At 37.5% G+C, this 19,496-nt stretch overlaps 9 protein-coding genes across 12 annotated transcripts; 5 read left to right on the forward strand and 4 right to left on the reverse strand.

Annotated features, from left to right (window-relative positions):
* Positions 1 to 32: 32 nt before the first annotated feature.
* LOC132202222 (pancreatic lipase-related protein 2-like) lies at positions 33 to 2,492 on the reverse strand. The gene is made up of 12 exons (XM_059629002.1): positions 2,374 to 2,492; positions 2,244 to 2,311; positions 1,992 to 2,181; positions 1,783 to 1,939; positions 1,630 to 1,733; positions 1,442 to 1,572; positions 1,218 to 1,355; positions 1,036 to 1,158; positions 864 to 972; positions 689 to 810; positions 581 to 635; positions 33 to 331 (listed from the first exon to the last, which is right to left on the reverse strand). The coding sequence occupies exons 2-12, from the start codon at positions 2,299 to 2,301 to the stop codon at positions 88 to 90; spliced, it is 1,431 nt and encodes a 476-aa protein (XP_059484985.1). The 5' UTR covers positions 2,302 to 2,311; positions 2,374 to 2,492; the 3' UTR covers positions 33 to 87.
* Positions 2,493 to 3,115: 623 nt separating this feature from the next.
* LOC132202223 (peroxiredoxin-2-like) lies at positions 3,116 to 4,626 on the forward strand. Its single transcript, XM_059629004.1, has 7 exons — positions 3,116 to 3,436; positions 3,608 to 3,674; positions 3,733 to 3,874; positions 3,927 to 4,062; positions 4,113 to 4,241; positions 4,300 to 4,405; positions 4,462 to 4,626. The coding sequence occupies exons 1-7, from the start codon at positions 3,392 to 3,394 to the stop codon at positions 4,545 to 4,547; spliced, it is 711 nt and encodes a 236-aa protein (XP_059484987.1). The 5' UTR covers positions 3,116 to 3,391; the 3' UTR covers positions 4,548 to 4,626.
* On the reverse strand, positions 4,590 to 5,267 carry LOC132202226 (transmembrane protein 234 homolog). The gene is made up of 4 exons (XM_059629008.1): positions 5,038 to 5,267; positions 4,911 to 4,977; positions 4,760 to 4,852; positions 4,590 to 4,701 (listed from the first exon to the last, which is right to left on the reverse strand). Exons 1-4 carry the CDS (start codon positions 5,200 to 5,202, stop codon positions 4,613 to 4,615), a joined length of 414 nt encoding a protein of 137 aa, XP_059484991.1. The 5' UTR covers positions 5,203 to 5,267; the 3' UTR covers positions 4,590 to 4,612.
* A 203-nt stretch (positions 5,268 to 5,470) lies between these two features.
* On the reverse strand, positions 5,471 to 6,383 carry LOC132202224 (protein SYS1 homolog). Of its 2 annotated transcripts, none has more exons than XM_059629005.1 (3): positions 6,238 to 6,383; positions 5,931 to 6,181; positions 5,471 to 5,864 (listed from the first exon to the last, which is right to left on the reverse strand). In XM_059629005.1, the coding sequence occupies exons 2-3, from the start codon at positions 6,179 to 6,181 to the stop codon at positions 5,624 to 5,626; spliced, it is 492 nt and encodes a 163-aa protein (XP_059484988.1). In that variant the 5' UTR covers positions 6,238 to 6,383; the 3' UTR covers positions 5,471 to 5,623. The 2 variants fall into 2 exon arrangements, with proteins under 2 accessions (XP_059484988.1, XP_059484989.1); XM_059629006.1 differs by having other exon boundaries at positions 5,931 to 6,191.
* Positions 6,384 to 6,605: 222 nt separating this feature from the next.
* On the forward strand, positions 6,606 to 7,803 carry LOC132202225 (small ribosomal subunit protein eS12). Its single transcript, XM_059629007.1, has 5 exons — positions 6,606 to 6,683; positions 6,831 to 6,882; positions 7,203 to 7,340; positions 7,394 to 7,598; positions 7,697 to 7,803. The coding sequence occupies exons 2-5, from the start codon at positions 6,869 to 6,871 to the stop codon at positions 7,751 to 7,753; spliced, it is 414 nt and encodes a 137-aa protein (XP_059484990.1). The 5' UTR covers positions 6,606 to 6,683; positions 6,831 to 6,868; the 3' UTR covers positions 7,754 to 7,803.
* Positions 7,804 to 7,850: 47 nt separating this feature from the next.
* On the reverse strand, positions 7,851 to 9,856 carry LOC132202620 (zinc finger MYND domain-containing protein 10). The gene is made up of 9 exons (XM_059629633.1): positions 9,765 to 9,856; positions 9,306 to 9,417; positions 8,986 to 9,242; positions 8,799 to 8,927; positions 8,622 to 8,743; positions 8,425 to 8,570; positions 8,238 to 8,372; positions 8,073 to 8,179; positions 7,851 to 8,019 (listed from the first exon to the last, which is right to left on the reverse strand). Exons 1-9 carry the CDS (start codon positions 9,836 to 9,838, stop codon positions 7,851 to 7,853), a joined length of 1,251 nt encoding a protein of 416 aa, XP_059485616.1. The 5' UTR covers positions 9,839 to 9,856.
* Positions 9,857 to 10,392: 536 nt separating this feature from the next.
* LOC132202198 (anillin-like) lies at positions 10,393 to 16,245 on the forward strand. Of its 3 annotated transcripts, none has more exons than XM_059628962.1 (14): positions 10,393 to 10,583; positions 10,864 to 10,990; positions 11,051 to 11,709; positions 12,211 to 12,805; positions 12,984 to 13,168; positions 13,307 to 13,615; positions 13,701 to 13,835; positions 13,969 to 14,353; positions 14,456 to 14,614; positions 14,671 to 14,897; positions 14,989 to 15,165; positions 15,222 to 15,416; positions 15,472 to 15,644; positions 15,705 to 16,245. In XM_059628962.1, the coding sequence occupies exons 1-14, from the start codon at positions 10,566 to 10,568 to the stop codon at positions 15,829 to 15,831; spliced, it is 3,471 nt and encodes a 1,156-aa protein (XP_059484945.1). In that variant the 5' UTR covers positions 10,393 to 10,565; the 3' UTR covers positions 15,832 to 16,245. The 3 variants fall into 3 exon arrangements, with proteins under 3 accessions (XP_059484945.1, XP_059484946.1, XP_059484947.1); XM_059628963.1 differs by having other exon boundaries at positions 12,277 to 12,805; XM_059628964.1 differs by having other exon boundaries at positions 12,286 to 12,805.
* Positions 16,246 to 16,423: 178 nt separating this feature from the next.
* On the forward strand, positions 16,424 to 17,345 carry LOC132202304 (transcription initiation factor IIA subunit 2). The gene is made up of 3 exons (XM_059629141.1): positions 16,424 to 16,654; positions 16,820 to 16,924; positions 17,059 to 17,345. The coding sequence occupies exons 1-3, from the start codon at positions 16,583 to 16,585 to the stop codon at positions 17,197 to 17,199; spliced, it is 318 nt and encodes a 105-aa protein (XP_059485124.1). The 5' UTR covers positions 16,424 to 16,582; the 3' UTR covers positions 17,200 to 17,345.
* A 264-nt stretch (positions 17,346 to 17,609) lies between these two features.
* LOC132202303 (ATP synthase subunit s, mitochondrial) lies at positions 17,610 to 18,851 on the forward strand. The gene is made up of 4 exons (XM_059629140.1): positions 17,610 to 17,792; positions 17,871 to 18,073; positions 18,158 to 18,320; positions 18,441 to 18,851. The coding sequence occupies exons 1-4, from the start codon at positions 17,737 to 17,739 to the stop codon at positions 18,610 to 18,612; spliced, it is 594 nt and encodes a 197-aa protein (XP_059485123.1). The 5' UTR covers positions 17,610 to 17,736; the 3' UTR covers positions 18,613 to 18,851.
* Positions 18,852 to 19,496: the final 645 nt, after the last annotated feature.

Below are 19,496 nucleotides of genomic sequence, written 5' to 3' on the forward strand. Positions count from 1 at the left end.
TCAATTGATTTCCTTTATAAATTTATTTTTGTATATTTAGGGATTTTTAAAAACGATTTAAAATTAATATAATTATAATTAAGTGGTTCATTTATTATTAACCGGCTCACTGTGCTCCAGAGAGCTTTGTCTGCTATTTGAGGCGAAGGAGCCAATCTTCCAGTTGTGCCACCGCATCACGTCCATCACGATGAAGAACAGCGTGGCTGCGACGAAGGGAAGTGGCGAATCAAACACGTTGTAAATCAAAATGATTACGCCGAAGAAGAAAACGTCACTGTCGAGCAGCATTTCGTTTGCAGAATTTCGGTCGGCGAATGGAGAGTGATCGCTGCGAAAAACCAAATTGCGTCCAACTTAATGTACTTGCAAACGTCAAAGAACAGAAAATCTGGCCAACAATTAGCACAAAAAGGTTGCATTGTTAAACAACCATGAAGCGCGAATAAAAAATTAGGGATATAATGACAATGAATAAAATGCAAGCCCTAATTAGAAATTAATAGCAGTTGCCTAATATTTCATCTTTATTAATTATGCTATTGTGAATATAAAAAAAATCATTAATTATTAAACTCACGAAGCTGTAATTAGAGTTGGATAGCCCATCCTCACATCGTTTTCTGGCTCTCTAACTATATTTTTGTATTAGTAGAATTAATCATTTAGAAGAAAAACATTCAACTACCACAAAACGGTTCTTTATCCCTTATAAACACGTAAAAAGTGTGTCCTTTGCCCTTGTACTTGTCACTTTCCATGCCCATCCTTGCGCAATTCTCCTCGTCGCAAGTCAAATTAGTTGGTGCTCTGCAATTTTTATTTTAATTAAAATACAATAAAATAACTTAAAAACAATTAACCTTGGGCTATAGATATCCCATTTGTGTCCCCAAAATATGCACCTGCCATAAATGGCTTCGGTAAAATATTTAGCAGCTTTGCTGTGGCTGCAAATGGGCGCCTTCACTCCTTCAAGTAATTTAATTTATCATGATGTATTATTATTTTGTTAAAGTACAGGCGAATACGCACTATTCCAAACTTTCTCAGCAACGTCCAGTCCGATAGCGCGCATTTTTTTCCACAGAGATGAGTAGTGCGGAATTCTGCAACCAGGCTGTTCGGTGCCTCCGTTTGGATAATAATCGACATGGCCTAAATATTGAAAATATTTAATTATTGATAATTAATTATTATATCTCGTTGATTGATACCTAGCGGGAATTGCAGTCCCAGGCCGAATCTTGTGTACCTGCCATTGGTGTGGATGACGTCGACAAAGTCAGCATCTCCTTTGTCCAGTTTCAGGCCCAACTCTTTTGGTGAGAAGCAAGGATTTGCAGGGTCCAGCCCTTTATTTCAAAAAATTTATTTTTATATTTATTAATACATTTGAAATTTAGTAATTTGTTTTGTAAAATATAAAATAGTTAAGAACCTGTAATTCTCTTCACTTTTCCCGTAATGTGCGAGGAAACATAAGAGACTACGTGCGCCCCCAAGCTGTGTCCAATCAAGTGGAAATTCTTTGCCGAAATGTTCACTTTTGTGATCATGTACTCAACTAAACTGCAATAATTAAAAATAAAAATAAAATTTACAAAAAAAGTAAAAATATTTGTGGACCTTGAGAGTTCGGCGCCGACCACTTTGGTGTTTGACGCAGCCTGGATGTAGTTCCACTTGTCGGCGCCTCGCCGCCAGTCAACAGCAATCACGTTCACATCCTCCTGATAGATTTTTTGTATTTTTTTCAATGAATTAAAAAAAAAAAAATACCTTGTATAAAAGCGCCTTTTCCATATTTCGGACCCAGGAATTGTCGGCAGTACTTTTGTACCCATGGCAAATGATGACAATCTTCTTTGTCGCGTTAAAAATTGGTCCCAAATTTACTCTCGGCCGAACGTGAATCTCGCTCCTGTCTTTCGCATCTCTGACATCATAGTAATGTAATAAGCAATTTTAAATTAAATTAAAAAAATCACCTTGTGGATAAGAAAAATCGTGTGCTGATGTCGTGTCGATTGTCTGGCTTAAAAAACCTCAAAATCGTTTTGGCTAATCCAAAACAATCTGGCTCTGAATCGGTCGTGTTTTCCCCAAAAAAGTGTTCAAAATCTCCTTGTTTGACTTCATTGATAGTGATATTAGAGGATGGTGAGGATGATTCTGATTCTGTTCAAAGTCAAAGGGGTCAAAAGTAAATTATATCACATTATTTTCTAACAAAATCATACCTGCACAGAAAATCACAAACAGTTGGGCTGCAATTATTAGTGCCTGCACAGTCCACATCTTGATATTCCTACATGGGACCAATCAAATTAAAAAAAAATCCTTGCAACTTAAGGTTATCTTTGCGTGTACGTATTTGTAGCAGAAATATCCTCCTCTTTTTTTTTACAATCGATGACCCTTGGTGTCGTTGATGGACTCCATCAATAAACAACTTAACGATGCGACTACTGCTTATCACTGTAGAGACCACAATCAACTTCTTTATATATAGCAGCAAAACCGCGCAAAACACCAGCATCCGGATAAACATGCGCATTTGGTATTAAAACCTTTTTGCTTCAGTTCATTTAAAAACATTTTCTTAACACAAACTTAAAATTCTTATTTTGATTATTTGTCCAAATTTTCGATACAGTAATTACTCTTCAGATATTATTATATTAAAAAGATAGACAATTTATATTTTTTTTCAAGCTTTTAAGATTTTTAATGGTAATCAGAGGCTATCAAAAAAATCGCCTGCTTTTCAAATGATAGTGGACAAAAACGTCAATGGCATCAGGTGAGCTACAGAATTTTCCATCAGCATTTTGCAGTCTTTAAGTGCTCTTTGAATATTTTATGGTGCATTGATTGCTTCTTCTGTGAAAGATCAGATCAATAAACATGATTTGCAGCTTACAATAAGTGCATTGTAAAATGAAAAAGGTCTGTTGCAAATTAAAATGAATTCATTGTTATTTTTGTGCACAAAACATTGACCAAACATGAGATTTTTCAACGTGGTGTTCGCGCCATTTTCCACAAATATCATCAGACTCAGTTAAGTTTAGCTGCGACCAAGAGATGTCACTCCTGAGCAATAAATTGACCATTGACCAACCATTGACCATTGACCAACCAAAACAAAAAGGGAACAAAAAAAAGCGAGACGAGACAGGCAGTCAGGCTAGTCGGGCACTTTATAAAATCAAAACATCGAAGGTTAAAAAGATCAAAAGACTTTGGGTTTTTTTATTAAAAAACAATTGCTGCTGAAGAGTACGTGCGGTGCACAACATTCATCAAGCGACTTCTGTTTACATTGTTTTTGATCAGTTTTTTTTTTTTAATTTTGCTCACGTGAATTTCAAAAAGCCGAGTGACAATGTCTGCAGCTTTTTTCGGACGGATGATGGCTTTGCCAGTGAAGGTAAAATATAGAATGATTGACTTTTTTCTTGGTAATCCTGTTTTCTTGCGATAAACATTGATGATTTCTCATTCATTATTTAAAGTAAAACAACGCATGTCATTAAATTTGTATTGCGTAATCACTCCAATATGTTTTATGTAAAAATATAAATTTTATAACTTTTTTCAGCACCTTATCAGTAGGCCGCAATTTAGCAGCAAATCAACACCTTTGGTGACGAGGGCTTTCAGTACAGGTATATTTTAATTGATTGCTAATTTAAAACAAACAACCTATTTTATTTGATTTAATAGGAATGCAACTGAAAGCCGCTGTAGTGCAAAAGCCGGCTCCAGACTTCAAAGGAGTTGCCGTTGTCAACGGAGACTTCAAGGACATCAAACTCGCAGATTATAAGGGCAAATACCTCGTCCTCTTCTTTTACCCTCTGGATTTGTAATACTGTTTTATGTTTTATTAAAAAAAAAAATTAACTTTTCATTTGCAGCACTTTTGTGTGCCCCACGGAAATCATTGCCTTCAGCGATCGCATCAAGGAATTCCACGCGCTTAACACCGAAGTTGTCGGAGTTTCTACCGACTCGCACTTTTCCCACTTGGCCTGGATAAACTCGCCAAGAAAGGTAGATGTTTATAATTTTTATATTAAAATTTAACCCAATAATAATTCCAGGATGGTGGTCTCGGTGGACTTAACTACCCTCTTCTTGCAGACCTCAGCCAAAAAATCAGTACCGCGTATGGTGTGCTCATAGAAAATGAGGGAATCTCTCTGAGAGGTCTTTTTATCATAGACCCAACTGTAAATTATTATTCTCAATATGATATTTGCAATTTTACTAAATTAATTATTCACTCAGGGAACTCTTCGGCAAATTACTATAAACGACCTGCCTGTTGGTCGTAGTGTGGACGAGACTTTGAGACTCATCAAAGCCTTCCAATTTGTTGAGAAGCACGGAGAAGGTATTAATTATTTGCTGATATAGAAAAGGGTATTATAAGAAGTGCCATGTTTTTAGTTTGCCCTGCAAACTGGACCCCCGATTCTCCGACCATCAAACCGAATCCAAAAGGTTCAAAGGAGTACTTCAACAAAGTTAACTAATCTGAAGCTGCGGAAGAGACTTCTCGCCTCATCATGTATGTACAAATAATAAAATTCCACGTGATTTATTCGTGATCGATTCCTGTTAATTCACTTTTATCATAAACGCATAACATAATTCCAGACAGCACAAGCAGAATTCCAATTAACGTTTCTGAAAGAAATATGTATTGTATTATTTAAAAAAAAATATTTTTGCTTATATTAGGTACCTTTTGTGATCTTATCCTCTCCCAAAAACTGCCCGACCAGCGCCGTGAATAAAAAAGTTGAAGCGTTTGCAATAGGAACAGCTAAAGATAAATCTAAGAAAATTGTATTAATAAAATTGTATTTTTTGAAGCTTTTTTACAATTAAATTACCAGTCTTCTGCAAAGTAAGGAAAAACACAACAGATCCAAGTTGGTTCAGAGCAAATGGTAACACGTACTATTATAGACACAGATATTAAATTAAATCAACAAGATATCAAATTAATTTAAATTTTACCCTCCATTCAGTAAAAAGGTACTTTAATTCTAGTAGTAACTGAACGATTATGTTGGACGCTTTAATTTTCTTCACTCCTGTGGATCCTCTCTTTATGAATGGGTTTGTGCCACCCCACAGTAAACCGACCAGAAATAATCCGGCCCATGGGGTAATATCAAGCATATTTAAGACCAAATTTTAGGTGCAATGATGATCACCAACAGAAACTTATTGTTGACCTGCTGTTGTCAAATTCAGGCACACCCCTTTAAGCGCCAAATCTTATAAAGTTCAAGAATATCTTTTTTTATCAAAAGTTTTATATTAATCATATCAATTTAAACCTGAATTAAACCAAAATTAAAATCAATTAAATATCAAATTCGTAATTCTTTGGTCATTTTCTTACAAAAATGTTTTTTTTTTCTTTTCAGAAATCACACAATGATAATGTTGTTAAATCTTTTTATATTATCTTTGACAATAAATATAATAATTAAATAAAATGGAAACAGATAAAAATAATTACATAATCAGATTACAATCCAATTTAAATAAAACAATATAAATTAAATCTTAAGGGAAAAATACAACTATTAGTTAATCAGAGATCCGCTTTTGGTCCCATATTAAGTGGAATGGATTTAAGCTCCGTCCTCATGCACAGAAACTCCCCACACACGCACATGATCGCAAGGCACACAGTGTTCAAAACCCACCACGACATGGACACTGGGAAGTAGCCGTTGTAGCTCCAGCAAACCAAGAGATGCACAAGGTGGGCAGTGGCCGAAAAGTCGAGACACTGCTTCGTCCTTTGCACAATGAACCACAACGCCAATGCTCTGAAATTTTGGAAAAATTGCAACAATTAAATAACTGTTTCCAGACTTAAGTAAAATTATAGTTACCCGGTGAGGGAGTTCAGAACAAAAGAAGTGATGACAAGTTGGCCGGAATTATCGCGGACGTGGATCATCTGGTAGCTGAAAAGCAAGTCCAGCGACCTGGAAGACCCCACCAAGGCCGTCGTCAACGCATTCCACAGTCCAAGGGTGCTGTAGAGAACGAACTGAAGTGCGAAAATCTGCGATGAAATTAGGATGGGGTCCCACGTAGAATTACGAAATTGGCCTCCCATCTTTCCTCTTCTCCTAAACATCTGCAATAAGCTGAGAGTTTGAGCTTTAAATTACTGATGAGTAAGGTGGCGCTTACCGGTGAATTTAGTTCTCAGAAAACGGCTTTACAATCTTTCGGTAAATAGACTGCATTTTCTATTTGTTTTACTTTTTGCAATACCTAAATGTGGTGCAAAATTGAATCCTACGCCATTGTCTCAAGTTGTCAACCTTTTGAAAACACAAAACATATGACTGGTGATTCACTTCGCAGGCTGGCATCATGGCAAAGTAAAATGTGAAAAATTGAAAAAAGGAAATCATAATGGATTAAAATCAATGCAATATCAAATATTTAACACTTTTTTATGTTTATTTTGTTTTTTTTTTTGCTTGCACCTTTAATTTACAATAAATTGCAGTTCAAATTCATGGGATTCATGATTCATGGCATTCATCATGCCTCCTTGCATCATGCCAAGCTTTTGTTACTGAATTGTTGGTAAACCTGGCTAAGTGGGTTTTCCTATTCGTCTGACGAAGGTAAAGACGTGTTTTTCTTATCCTCCCTTAAAAATCCATTAATTTTCCCGATTTCCCGGATCATCCTTTTATAATTTGTGAAAAATATTGTTCCATGTAATTTATACTTTCTTTTCACGTATTTATGTCAGTCTATTCCTTTTATAGCTTGAGGAAAAGAGAGCTTCAAATTCACTAACTTCATCATGGCAGAAGTAGCGTGAGTATTAATCTTCATTTTTTTCGACGCATGTTTTCCTCTTTTTAAAATGACTTTTTATTTAATATTTTCTCAATAGTTAATCATAGCCACACATAAATATTTTATGCGGCTCTATTTTTTTCTTTTTTTTTTTAATTCAGATAATTTAAATACGATTGCCGGCGTTTTTTTTCATCACGTGTCATTGTCATCGACATATTGAATTGCTGTAATTTTACAAATTTAATAGCCTCATTGTTAACTAATTTTAATTTGAAATTTGCCTTCAACGTTCTTGCCAGGATTTTATTATATTTTGCATAATTTTTCTTCTTTAGTGATATGGTTGAAGGAGGCACTGGCAATGCCAGCGGCCCCATGGACATCAACAAGGCTGTCCAGAAAGTCTTGATGACCGCCCTGATCCACGACGGATTGGCCAGGGGAATCCACGAAGCTGCGAAGGCTTTGGACAAGTAAAAATTAATAAAACCTTGATTTTTCCTTTTATTAATGGGGATACTTAAAGGCGTCAAGCCCTTCTTTGTGTGCTGGCCGAGAACTGCGACGAGCCTATGTACAAGAAGCTTGTGCAGGCTTTGTGCAATGAGCACCAGATCCCGCTCATCAAGGTTGATGACAACAAGAAACTTGGCGAGTGGTCTGGTCTCTGCAAGATCGACAGCACAGGCAAAGCCCGCAAGGTTGTCGGTTGCTCCTGTGTCGTCGTCAAGGTAATAATAAATAAAAAGTTCAATTTGTACTTATCCTGAATTTAAATTAATCATTATTCAACAAGATTGTTAAATTAATCTTATTTTATTCTTTCTAGGACTGGGGTGAGGAAACACCTGAATGCGACTTTGTCAAGGAATATCTGAAGCAGTGAATGACGATGCATTTCCATTAAAAGGCAAACTCGTTTTTACTTAAACCTAACCAGCGCATTTGAATTAAGAAACTTCCTTGGTCATAGTAGTTAATTATTAAAGGTCCGGGTTGCATTCTTTCTTGTGATAAGGGAAGTGCTGGAGCTGGCAGTCTCGACCACAATACCAGGCCTTCTTGCATTTTGAGCACCTGCTTTTGGCTGGCTGAGAGCAATTTGTGCACAAATTGACGGGTGCATCAAATCCCTTCAGAGTGTTGCTCAGTCTACAATAGACATCAATATTATTATTTTTAATTTGAACAGTCTAATAATTTACTTCTCTGCAATTTCTGTCAAATTCATGTTCGAGACTAATTGTTTCTTTTGTTGACAAACTATCTTTGTCCAGCCTTTTGCACCCTCTTGCATCAATGCGTTCGTCATCTTTTTAGAAAAATATTTAAGTAAACTTGATAGAAAAAAAAAACTAAAATTTGCCCACTTCTGGAATGAGCTCCATTATGATTGGTGGTTTCTGGTCTGGCAACTGAAAATTCGCCATGTAGAGAAGTCCTTCTTTTAGTTGCTGCAACGGCTGAAGCTGGCCAAGTAAATTTCCGCTGATCTTGCTTTCAAGCTATATGCCTCAAGTATTAGAAAGTATATAATTCTTAATTAACTTATTTTACTCTCATGAATTGACCCTTGGCGTACTCAGTTAAATGGTAGTATTTGCCCAAGTCTGGTTGTAACAAGAGTTGGTGAAGTGCGAGCCAAGTGTTGGCCTCATGTCGACCAGCAGACGTGCCCTCACTTTTCTTGTACCAGTAGCCATCTATTATTATTTTAATTAATCATTAATGTAGAGTTATAAAATTTAGAATACCAGTGAATTGCATTTTCTGCCCGTTTTCTTCTTTGATCCAAGGCTTGGACTCGATCAGGTTGCATAGAAGCAGAGGAAAATCGTGTGTATTGTAGATTCGTGTTGTTACCGAAAGACTCAATCTATATTATTTCAGAAGTTGTATAGATAGAATTATTAAAAAAAATCTTAATTAACTTGTCCAGATTTTCAGCCAAGTACAGAACAATTGTAATGCAACGCATTCCAACACCAAAACGAATTTCATCTCTCTGGCAGATTAATTCATTTTCTGGAGATTTTTCTTTGCCAGTGTCAACTTCAGGCCTAAATTTAGAATATTAGAAATGTCTGGATTTTATCCATATAGAGGTAAATATATTACTGTTTAGCAATCAAATAAGTTATCTGTGAGGCACAGTAATCAACGAGATCCACAGCACAGTCTTCGAGAGACTTGCAGATGTCTGAGTGGAAAAGGAGAATTTCCAGCAGAGCTACAATAGTGGATTCGTGGTAGAGAATCATGTAGATAACACAGAATTTTGCCTCCAGCTCTTCATCAGCCTTTTCGAGCAGTAATGGCAAAATTTCTCTTCTCCAAACTGCCAAACTTGTCACTTCATTTACAAGTGTGGGCACCTGCAAATTTTGTAATTTTAAAAAGGATTTTTCTTTTAATCTTTTTCGCATATTTAATGCAACCTTGTCAAGGTGATTCCGAAATGCCTCTGCTACCTTTTCCTCATCACCACCCCTAGCATTCTGAATAGCAAGCTGTGATAATTTTTTCTGCTTGTCAATCAAAGTCCACCACCTGTAAACAATAATTACCAATAAACATACATTCAATTAACTTCTTCTATATAAACAAGAAAATGTATGACTATCACTACATAATTAAATATTTTGTCCATAGAGCTCTTTTGGAATCAAATAAGCAATGCAAATATAATAACCAATGAATTTGGTTTAATGGATATTATATGAACATAAAAAATATCTACATCTTATGTGTGTAAAGGCAACTTCCTAGAATATGTTTGTTTTTGTTTTAGATAATTATTATCAATAAGGATTAATCAAAATATTATCCAAATACATATAGCGCAAAATAATATTAATTAATTTTTATTATAATTTTTGGAATTCTTGTACACTTACTTGTCTGAAGCAATATCTTTGACCCGGTGAAAGCAAAGTTTTGACACAAGATCATCATCATCAAAAATTTCCATTTTATCAATTAGCACTTTTTTAATCTGCTTGCGAGAAGACCGTTCTTAATAATTTTTCTAATTTTTATTGTTGAACTTTGAAACTCACAAGGAAATGTTAGACCTGCCGCCGCAGCAGCGACATAGAAAGCCTGGCAAAGGGCAAAGTTTGAAGATGAAAAAATATTCTTTTGAAGAAGGATGTTTAAATTGTGAATTCGGTCTTTCAAGAGTTGAAGAATAAATAATTGAATTACTTGAAAACACCGAAATTATTTTACTCTGATGTTATTTGGCGCCATGGCAACGGCGAGGACGAAAGGTACCATCGAGATCAAATGAAAAACCTTTGGCTCTGATTTTAAACAAGCAATTTGTAAGACATCTGATTAATTTTGTTTAAATAAAACTTATTAATTAAAAATTACTTTTTAAATTGTAAAAAATATATTTTAACGTTGATTTAAGGCCCTTTTCGTTTTGTGCTCACAAAGGCAGCGCGCTCCGCATCTTCAGATTGGCTGGCGGATACAGGGAGGGGGGAATTTCAAAAACAAGTCCAGACATAAATCGTTAGCCGCTAAAACGGTTAGTTTTTCCGCGCCCATGCCCGACCCTGTCAGATGATTTCTGCGCTCGACTAAAATTTTATTTAATTTTTGGGCGATTTGGGAGTTAAACAAGCTTTTTCAACTACGCTCTGCGCAGTTCAATCATTTTTTTAGCATCTTGAGAGATTCTGAAGGCGATGGATGATTTTACAAAGGTATTTTGATCAAAATAAGATGGTGTTTACACTGTTTACATACGCATTCTCACGAGAGAATAATTTATTTAATTTTCAGTACATGTAAAGCTGTTTCACTATGATATTTACATATCTCAAGTTTTGTTTTAATTCTAATGGATTGTTAAAATTGTGTTCGTTTTAATTTTATAGCAAAAAATCAATCTAAAATCATTCAATTTAATACATAAACTATCATACAGTCAAAAATTCTTTCCCCGAACCCCAATAATGTATATATTTTATTTTTGCTTTTCAGCGAATGTTGGAGAGGGCAAAGAGCCGGAGAGAAAAACTGGACACAGCTCTCGCTTCTGTCGGTGACAACAAACGACGTCGCGCACCCTTGGCTGAAAATAATCCGGCCCCTGCCACACCTTCAGCCGGTAATTTCCCTAACCGTTTTAGGAAACTTTTCAAATAATGAATAAAAATCAAATTTTTAGTGGATGATTTGAAAAAGGATGGGTCTGGCGATGCCCCCTATTCCAAAATGGAAATGGACTTGGACGAAGTCTCTTCTTCAGCACCAAACTCGGCACTGCAAAACCGTCTGAACCGCCTTGGCCGTCTCTACACTGAACCTGAAAACCTGGAGCAGTACTCGTCTCCAGTTCACCCTCGCACGGAGACCCTATCTCGCTTCCCAGCCTCCGAGCCGCCTGTCCCAAAGGCCCAAACTCATGCTCGAAAGGCTCGTTTGGACGCTCTGGCCCAAAACTTCAAGGACTGGGAGGATGACTACTCGAAACTGCCGCCGACACCCTACGCGCCAGACCAGCAGAGGCAACTGTCACCCGTCAGGATTGGAAGGGCTGCCTCTCCTCAGAGGGCCCGATTTGGCTCGCCTGTTCGAGCACCCTCTCCAGTAAGGGCCGCCTCTCCCCAGCCAAAGGTCCTCTTCGGATCACCTGTCCGGGCTCCTTCTCCAGTGAGAGCAGCATCGCCTGTCCGTAACATGGGTGCTTCGTCACCTGTCCGAGCAGCCTCTCCGATACCCATTTCGCCTTTGGCCACTCCGTCCAGCTTCAGGACTCCACAGATGGGTTTTAAATCAAGCGCCGTCAAAAATGTTGTCCTTGACAAGTCTATCATTGCTACACTGGTAAATATTTGTTTTATTGGGCAACGGGTTAATGCTCAAATATTTAAGAAAGTTCTCTATTTGAATTTTACTTTCAAAAATATTTGACAGCTTACACAATTTTGGACTATGATTTTAACTCGGTGTTGGCTCAAGAGCATGTCACACATCATATTCTTACTATGAACTGGGATCTCAAAATGGGGCAAGGTTATGGTTTTTTTATTGTTTAAAAAGAAAATGAATGTGGAATCAAGATCATAAGAACTTATTTTGCATTACAAGTTCCTGGAGATTTAAATACTTGCAAATGTCTCAGCTTCTTAATTTGCAAGTATATCGAGTTGTTTAATTGGGATGCAATTGGGAATTAGGAGCACCTTTATCTATTTAATAAAAATACAAAATTGCACCTTACAATTGCAAGGTGAAGGATTAAATAATTGCTAAAATTTTCACTAACTTATCTAAAAAAGCCACAATGAAAGATCAAAAGCAGAGCAAACATGTGCTAAATTTCAGGAAGCTCAGGGTTTTGTGCCAACCGAGTCTAAATCATGCCTTGTTTACGATTATGACAAAAAAAAGAACCCACAGGAGGACGAGGATGAAGAGGAATCGTTTGTGTCCAGCGCCCCGACTCCAACCTCCGGATCGGTCAGCTCACCTGGATGGGTCTACAGGGCTGGCAGCCCCGTGAAGCCACGAATGGGAGTCGGAAGCCCCGTTCGAGCGGCCTCACCCATCAGGCATGTGTCGCCTGTCAGGGCGGCCTCACCTGTCAGACCCATGTCTCCAGTTCGGCCGTGCTCGCCAGTGGGGCGCCCGAAAAACATGTCCCCAGGTTCAGTTTTGCAGAAGGCAGCCATGTTTGAGTCTGCGGCCGTTGCAGCCTCGGCCAGTCCCGCCATAGACCCGGCCAATCTGCCGTTGTCTCAGAGAATGGCGCTTTTTGAGAAGAACAAAACCAATGCACCGCTGCTGCCCAAGGTTGCATTCTCAACTCCGCTGCCAGCCAAACTTATTCCCTCGGCGCCTACTGTCCCTGCTAAGGTAGAGCCAAAGCCGAAAGTTCAGGCTGCCCCTGTGAAGAAGCCAGCTGAGAGTCAGGAAAAAGGTAATTCATTCTTTGTTTGGCTTTTCTGCTCAGTAAAATTATAAATAATTGTTATTTCTCTAAACTATTTATTCTTATTATTATTTTTATTATCATTGAATTCCTACATTATGATAGGATTGAGAATAATTTAAATTATTTTCAAATAATTAATTTTTCTTTTAATTTCATGTTCTAGATAATCTGGTACAAGCTCACAAGGCTATGTTTGAAAAGAGCCTTAACCAAATTGCTAAGCCAAGTGAGGTAGTTGCCTCTTCTCAATCTGAGCGCCAAAAAGAGCTGGAAATGCTGAGGAGCAGATGGGACAAGCAGAAGCAGATGTCGAATAAGGAGGAACCTGAGGAGAAGGATGAAGTCCAGGTAGCTTTTTGCAATTTTCAATATTTGCATTGTTATAGTTAAAATTAAAAAAAAAACAATATTGAATCAAAAAAAAAAAAAAAAAAAAATTTCGCCGTCTGCATATTTATATCATTTCAATGTTTCTATTCATTTCAGGTGCCTCCTCCGCCACCCCCTGCACAGATCCGTCAAAAATCAAGGTCTCCCAGTCCTTCAAAGCGTGCAGAGTCTCCGAAGAAGCAATACCCTTCATTGGATGTCAGAAAAATCAAGGTCTCACCACCAAAAGAGGGACGCATATACCCCAGTCTGTCAGATATAGATGCAACTGAGAGTGAAATGGACGCAGACACTAGCGGTTCGACTGACCAAAGTGACGAGGTCAGCAGTGAAGCCAACCACAGCTTTGGGGAGGAAATCCTCAAGGCGGCTGGGCTGAACAATGAAAGGAACTCTGTAAAGAGGGTGCGAATTTGTATTTTCAATCTCAAATCTACTGAAAGCTGTGAGATGAATTTTTGTAAATATTTAAATTCTAATTCATCTACAGGTTGCTTCCAAAATGACTGAAAATGAGTGTGCCGTTTTAGAAGACATGGATGACTTCCTTGATGAAGCTTTGGGTAATATTTCGGAGATAGCGTCTGTTGGTCCTACGCCACCTAAAAAGAGCCGTGACAAAGAAGTAAGCAAATTTATCTTTTAGGTTATGTACTTTTTTTCTCTTTGATTGTGCAGCCAAATAAGAAAGCCCTACTTGCCAATATGCACTACGAGCTAAAACATTTCATAATTGCTAATTTTTTCTTTATTTACAGGAGTACGTTTTCCGTACGCCTGCTGCCAAGTTCATTCCAAGTGCTCCTGACACTCCGATTCCATCTGTGTTGGTTGACGAAGGCAACGTGAAGCCCCTGACTCACACAGTCAGTTTCTACCGCAAGCAGCAGTCTCAGGGTTCCAAACTGTCCACGCCTGTACACCATGTCTACAGACAGCCAGAAGAAGTTGTTGAGGAGGAAACTGATCCCCGGGAGACGGCCAGGAAAATGCAGAAGAAGATTAAGTCCCTGGAAGAGGAAGTGAGCAGGCAGCAGACAGTCATCTCGCAGGCCAGTCAGGCGCTTAACTTGTGCCGCTCGACTGTCGAGTTCTCCAACTCTTCCGAGCAAGTTGAGGCGGAAAGGCTGCTGCTCTTGGCCAGTAAGAAAATTTTGGTTTTGTAGTATATAATAAGAAATTCTTAATTAAGGAGGAAAAATTTAATTCATTATGATAAATAATTAATAATTTACTTTATTATAGCCCACAAAAGGCAGGCGTTGCTGAATGAAATCCAACGCTTGAAGGTGGAAGGTGATGAGGAAAACGACCTTGATGTGCATTCCGAAACTGGCTCCTTAGCCATTTCAAATTTGTGTCTTCCGCTGAAGAGAGAGTTCCTCTCCAGGATGCGCCGTGAAGGTAAAATTTACTTATTTTATAAATACAGAGTTCTGACATTTTATTCAAATTTTTAGAAAATTTGGAGCAATACATTGTGTGTCTTGTCAAGAGCCAGGAGCAAGTTCTTGCCTCCCCAATGCTGCCCACGTCTTCTGTGCCTCCAAAGCAAGAACTGGTTAGGTTCCCAGGAACTTTGACCCTGGAAAAGCTGAAGAGCAATTTTGCTGTAACCCTGGAAGTTTACACCCTGCAAGCCAGAAGGGAGACCATAAGTCACGAGGACAAGTACCACATCAAGAAGGTATTACGTGCTTTTCATTGTATTCTTTCTTTTTATTATTTATAATTTTTAATCAAGTTATTCTAAATGAGTAATTATCTTGTATTCTCAGGACACTCCAAAACTCCGACTGACCCCGAAAAAGCAGAAGAACGACAGCTTGTTGGTAATGCCAGTGATTCAGAGCCCTGCTGGCCCAAATGCTGTTCGATCTCCTTCTTTCTCTCTTGCTGGCTTCACTGTATTTTCTCTCAGAGAACTGAGCCGCACGCAATTCACCCTGAACAAGGTAATTTTCCTGCAAATATTGTTTTAATACATATCATTAATCAAATCATTTGAAAGGTGCCATATAATAGCCCACTTGAGGGCCATATCTGCCTGGAAATGTCAAGCGAATTACTCCTAGACACTGAGCAACGCGGCTTCTTGACCATGTTCGATGACATTAGTGGATTCGGCGCCTGGCACAGGCGTTGGTGTGTGTTGGACGGAGCTCGACTGGCTTATTGGAAATATCCTGACGACGAAAAGAAAAGGGTTTGCGATGCAGAGACAAAACATGTATCTAAATTTATGCAATTTTTATCCGCAGGAACCCATTGGTTGGATTGATTTGAGCGAATGCTCCTCCAAGCAAATCACTGCTGTGTCCAGAGAAATCTGCGCTCGTCTCAACACTTTCTTGATTGAGACTCAAAGACCTGCTTGTCCGGATGATAAGGAATCTCTTGTGATGATTCCAGGCAAAAATGTCACCACCATCAGGTACTTTTCATTTAAAATTTCCTAAACCAGTTGCACCTTTTATTTTTTAACTTTCCATAGACACCTGATATCAACTGACTCAAAAGAAGAGCGCATCCAATGGTGCAAAGAGCTGAACCATGCGGTCACCTCGATGAGGGCCTGGAAGTCCTGCCACAAGACAGCTGGCAAGGGCGCTGCTGTGTAGGGTGTTATAAAAGCACATTATTATTTTACAAACGCCGCATAAGGCATTAAGTATTAAATTCTTACTGATCTGTCCTTTCTTTCTTTACACACAGGATTAGGACACATATTTGTATTATTACTCTTCTGAATTGTGACTGCAAATGTTTTGATGTCACGTCTGGTCATTTCCAGTAATTGACAGGTGTGAAAAACAATTTTAGAACAGTTGAAAAATCACTGTCAAAACGCACTTGAATTAATTCAATTGAAAAATATTGAAGATAAAAATATGCCAATTACTAAACACATCTGTTGTATGAGAGGGGATTGATGAATTTTTAATTTTTGGTATAATATTGTAATGGAAATCATAACATAAATTTATACCTTTTAATATGCTAACCAAAACCTATTTGAAATAAATATTTTTTAACCAAAATTTGGCGAGAATAAAATATTATTTTGAACTTCTTGAACACACAAATATAATGCTAATGGAGAGGCGGAGAGTGGAAATTTTTATTGAACATCATCCATGCCAAGCACAAGCAGTGCAAGAGCTGCCGCCGGTCTGGGTTCCGCTAGAGACCGCTATAATTGGCGCTTCTCTTCGTGCCCCGCCCATTTTGCTAAGGGTTTTGTAAACTGAGCCAAAAACAATCCTTAAAAGTCTGTCTGCCTGGCCCTGCGGCTCCGTTTCCTTCTGTTTCCTGAGTTCTAGGTAGGACGGTAGCCAGCAGAGGATCCCTCGATACACTCGGCAGTGCACGATGTCGTATCAGTTGTACCGAAACACCACCCTGGGCAACACGCTGCAAGAGTGTCTGGACGAACTGGTCGAGGTGCGTCATTCAAACTTTGTGAAAATGGATTTAATTTAGTTATAATAAAGTAATAATAATTGTATAATATTCCATTCTTATATTCACAGTGAGTGAAAGTTATAATTTTTAATTTAATTTAAATGCGATGTTTCTATGATTGTTTATGTATCGTTTTTTTTTCAGTACGGCCATCTGACCTCACAGCTCTCTGCGCAAGTGATGCTCCAGTTTGACAAGTCCATCAACTCTGCCTTGGCCTCCAGGGTCAAATCTAAACTCCAGTTCAAGGTGAGGATCTATTGCCTTACAAATAAATACGAAGGTTTCTTAAGATTAGTTTGATTAGAGATTCAAAATTGTTATTATATTCATTTTATTTTAAACCAAAAAGTGCGTCAAATTCATTTTCTGGCTATTTTTAGGCCAGCAAATTGAACACGTACCGCTTCTGTGACAACGTGTGGACCTTCATGTTGTCGGACGTGGAATTCCGAGAGATCCAAGAAGTAGCCAAAGTGGATAAAGTGAAAATCGTTGCTTGCGACGGCAAGAGTGACCACTGACAATGGACTCATTTGACCCTCAACTTGATTTTTGATTCTTACGCTAAATACAATACAATTTCTTCTCGAAGACATACAATACAAAATACTTAATTGTAATTGGGTTACTGGAATCTAAGTGATTTATGGTGAACTAAAAGAGATGTGTGTTGATTCATAAAATAAAAATACTGGACTGATAATGTATCCAAAATGAATCATTAAGTTCAAACTGGAAATAGGTAAAAATTAATTTTTTATTTGTTAATTTCCGTTAATTTCATTCAATTATTTATTTCTTTCCAAAACTTTTTCTATTTTAATACTGCATTATTTATTTATGCTTCGATGGCTCAAGTCTTTTCAGCTTTTTGCTTCGGCTCGAAGTTCGAAGCCGTCACCTCCTCTCCTATGCGCGTGCGCGCAATGAACCTATGAGCCATGGTAAACAAAACAAAGTACGCGCAGGAAAACAGAATCTACTGGAAGGAAGGATATAAATAGTCAAATAGTGTGTCTCCTTACAGTTTGATTCATTTGCAATTCGATTGAGAAATTATGAATTATGTCGGCAGAAGGTACATCTGGGGATGGTTGAACTCAGTCTTTAATCGGTAAGTCGTAAAAACCATCTATTTATATATTAATTTTATTCAGAATTATGTAATTAATCTGGAAAATTATTTGTCCAGCTTTGACCCGAGCCGGGTGAAGGATGTGGGACCTGACAGGGCGTGTGCTGAGTGGCTGCTCAGGTGCGGCGCAGGGCTGAAGTGGAAAAACAGCAAATCATACTTGACTGATTACAACTCTTTGCCGTCCACTTACGTACAGAAGATCGCCGAAATCAATGCCACCGACTCGGCCGTCATGGATTGTGGCTTCCCACACTTGAGTATGTATAAAATTTTATTTAAAAAATAAATGCTACACACCTACATTGGCGCACGACTTAATTTTGTGTTTTAAATTTTTTCAGATGGATTGACGGAGGTTGAAAAAATTGTCTTCCATAAGTGTGGCTATTTGACGGATGACGCCCTCAAGTATTTGCCAATTTTGAAAAACTCCCTGAGGCATTTGCAAATTTCCAGCTGTGGCAACATCACAGCACAAGGATTGCAGCCTGTTAAAGAGCTAAGGTTTGCTTTATACTTTTTCTTATCAGTGCATAAATGTTAATAAATTGAAATTTACTTTTTATTGATATTAAATTGCCAAATTAATTCATATTTAATGCATGTTCTGTTTTATCGTTATAGCAAGTTGCAGTCAATTTTGCTCTATGATCTGCCTGAAATCAAAAGCAAAGAATCTGTGATTCAAGATCTGCAGTCAGCTTTGCCGCAGTGCGATGTCCAGTTCCCATACGCTCAGGCTGCTGAGCAAATAGAACTGGAAAATGAGGAGAAGAAGACTGGAAAAATGAAATAATTTAATGTCTTGAAAGCTCCTGCAAAACCTCCAAGAAGACTAAAATTGTAGCATTTAAAGACTGTATTAGTGGGAAAACCGCCCTTTATGTCAGGAAAATTTCTGTTAAGTTATGTTATTTTGCCTGAAAGACCTCTTTTGGAATTGCTTGTAAACCATAATATAAACCATAATCCATAATATGTTGTACAAGTTTTATGAAATTAATTGAATAATAAAAAAATGAAATAAAGTGTGACAAAAATATTTGATTCTTAAAACTCGGATTAAGTTTGTCTTAACTGTCTAATTTTTAATGGTAAATTTGAAAGTAATTTTTTCCATTTATTTTTAGTTATTATTATATCACAGGTTTCTTTTAACACCTTAAATTGGCCTCGTCTATTTCAGAGCTAAGATACTGTAAATACTGCAATGGACAAGAAGGAAAAAGTATAATAGTCCAATATGGATAAATTAAGCAATTTTTTTTTTATCAGACCTCCAAAGTTTTCACTCTTGAAGTAATGAAATTGGTATCATAAATGAGAACTAAAAAGATGAAAGCCTAATTATTTTTATTTGCAGAAGTTAATATGAAAATATGTGAGATTTTAAATAAACAGAATAAAAAAAAATGGCATCTAACGATAATTTAATGAATATAATAATTTTACTGAATATTTTTTTTTAACTTTTTACATAAGAACATTGCTTTTATGCAACCTACACTACAGCCTAATTGGACAGGTTGCATCTAAAGGAGAAGCATTTGTTTGAGTGAGCTTTTTTTTGGCAAATATTGTCAAAGGTAAGTGATGATTTAAAAATGAAAATTCACCTCAATAATGAAATTAAATATGAAGCAAAACAAGTAAATTGGTGGCAATGCGACAAGAAGAGGT

The sequence above is a fragment of the Neocloeon triangulifer genome, unplaced genomic scaffold (genome assembly GCF_031216515.1).
Source record: "Neocloeon triangulifer isolate White Clay Creek 2 clone unplaced genomic scaffold, ASM3121651v1 ptg000015l, whole genome shotgun sequence".
NCBI classification, from domain to species: domain Eukaryota; kingdom Metazoa; phylum Arthropoda; class Insecta; order Ephemeroptera; family Baetidae; genus Neocloeon; species Neocloeon triangulifer.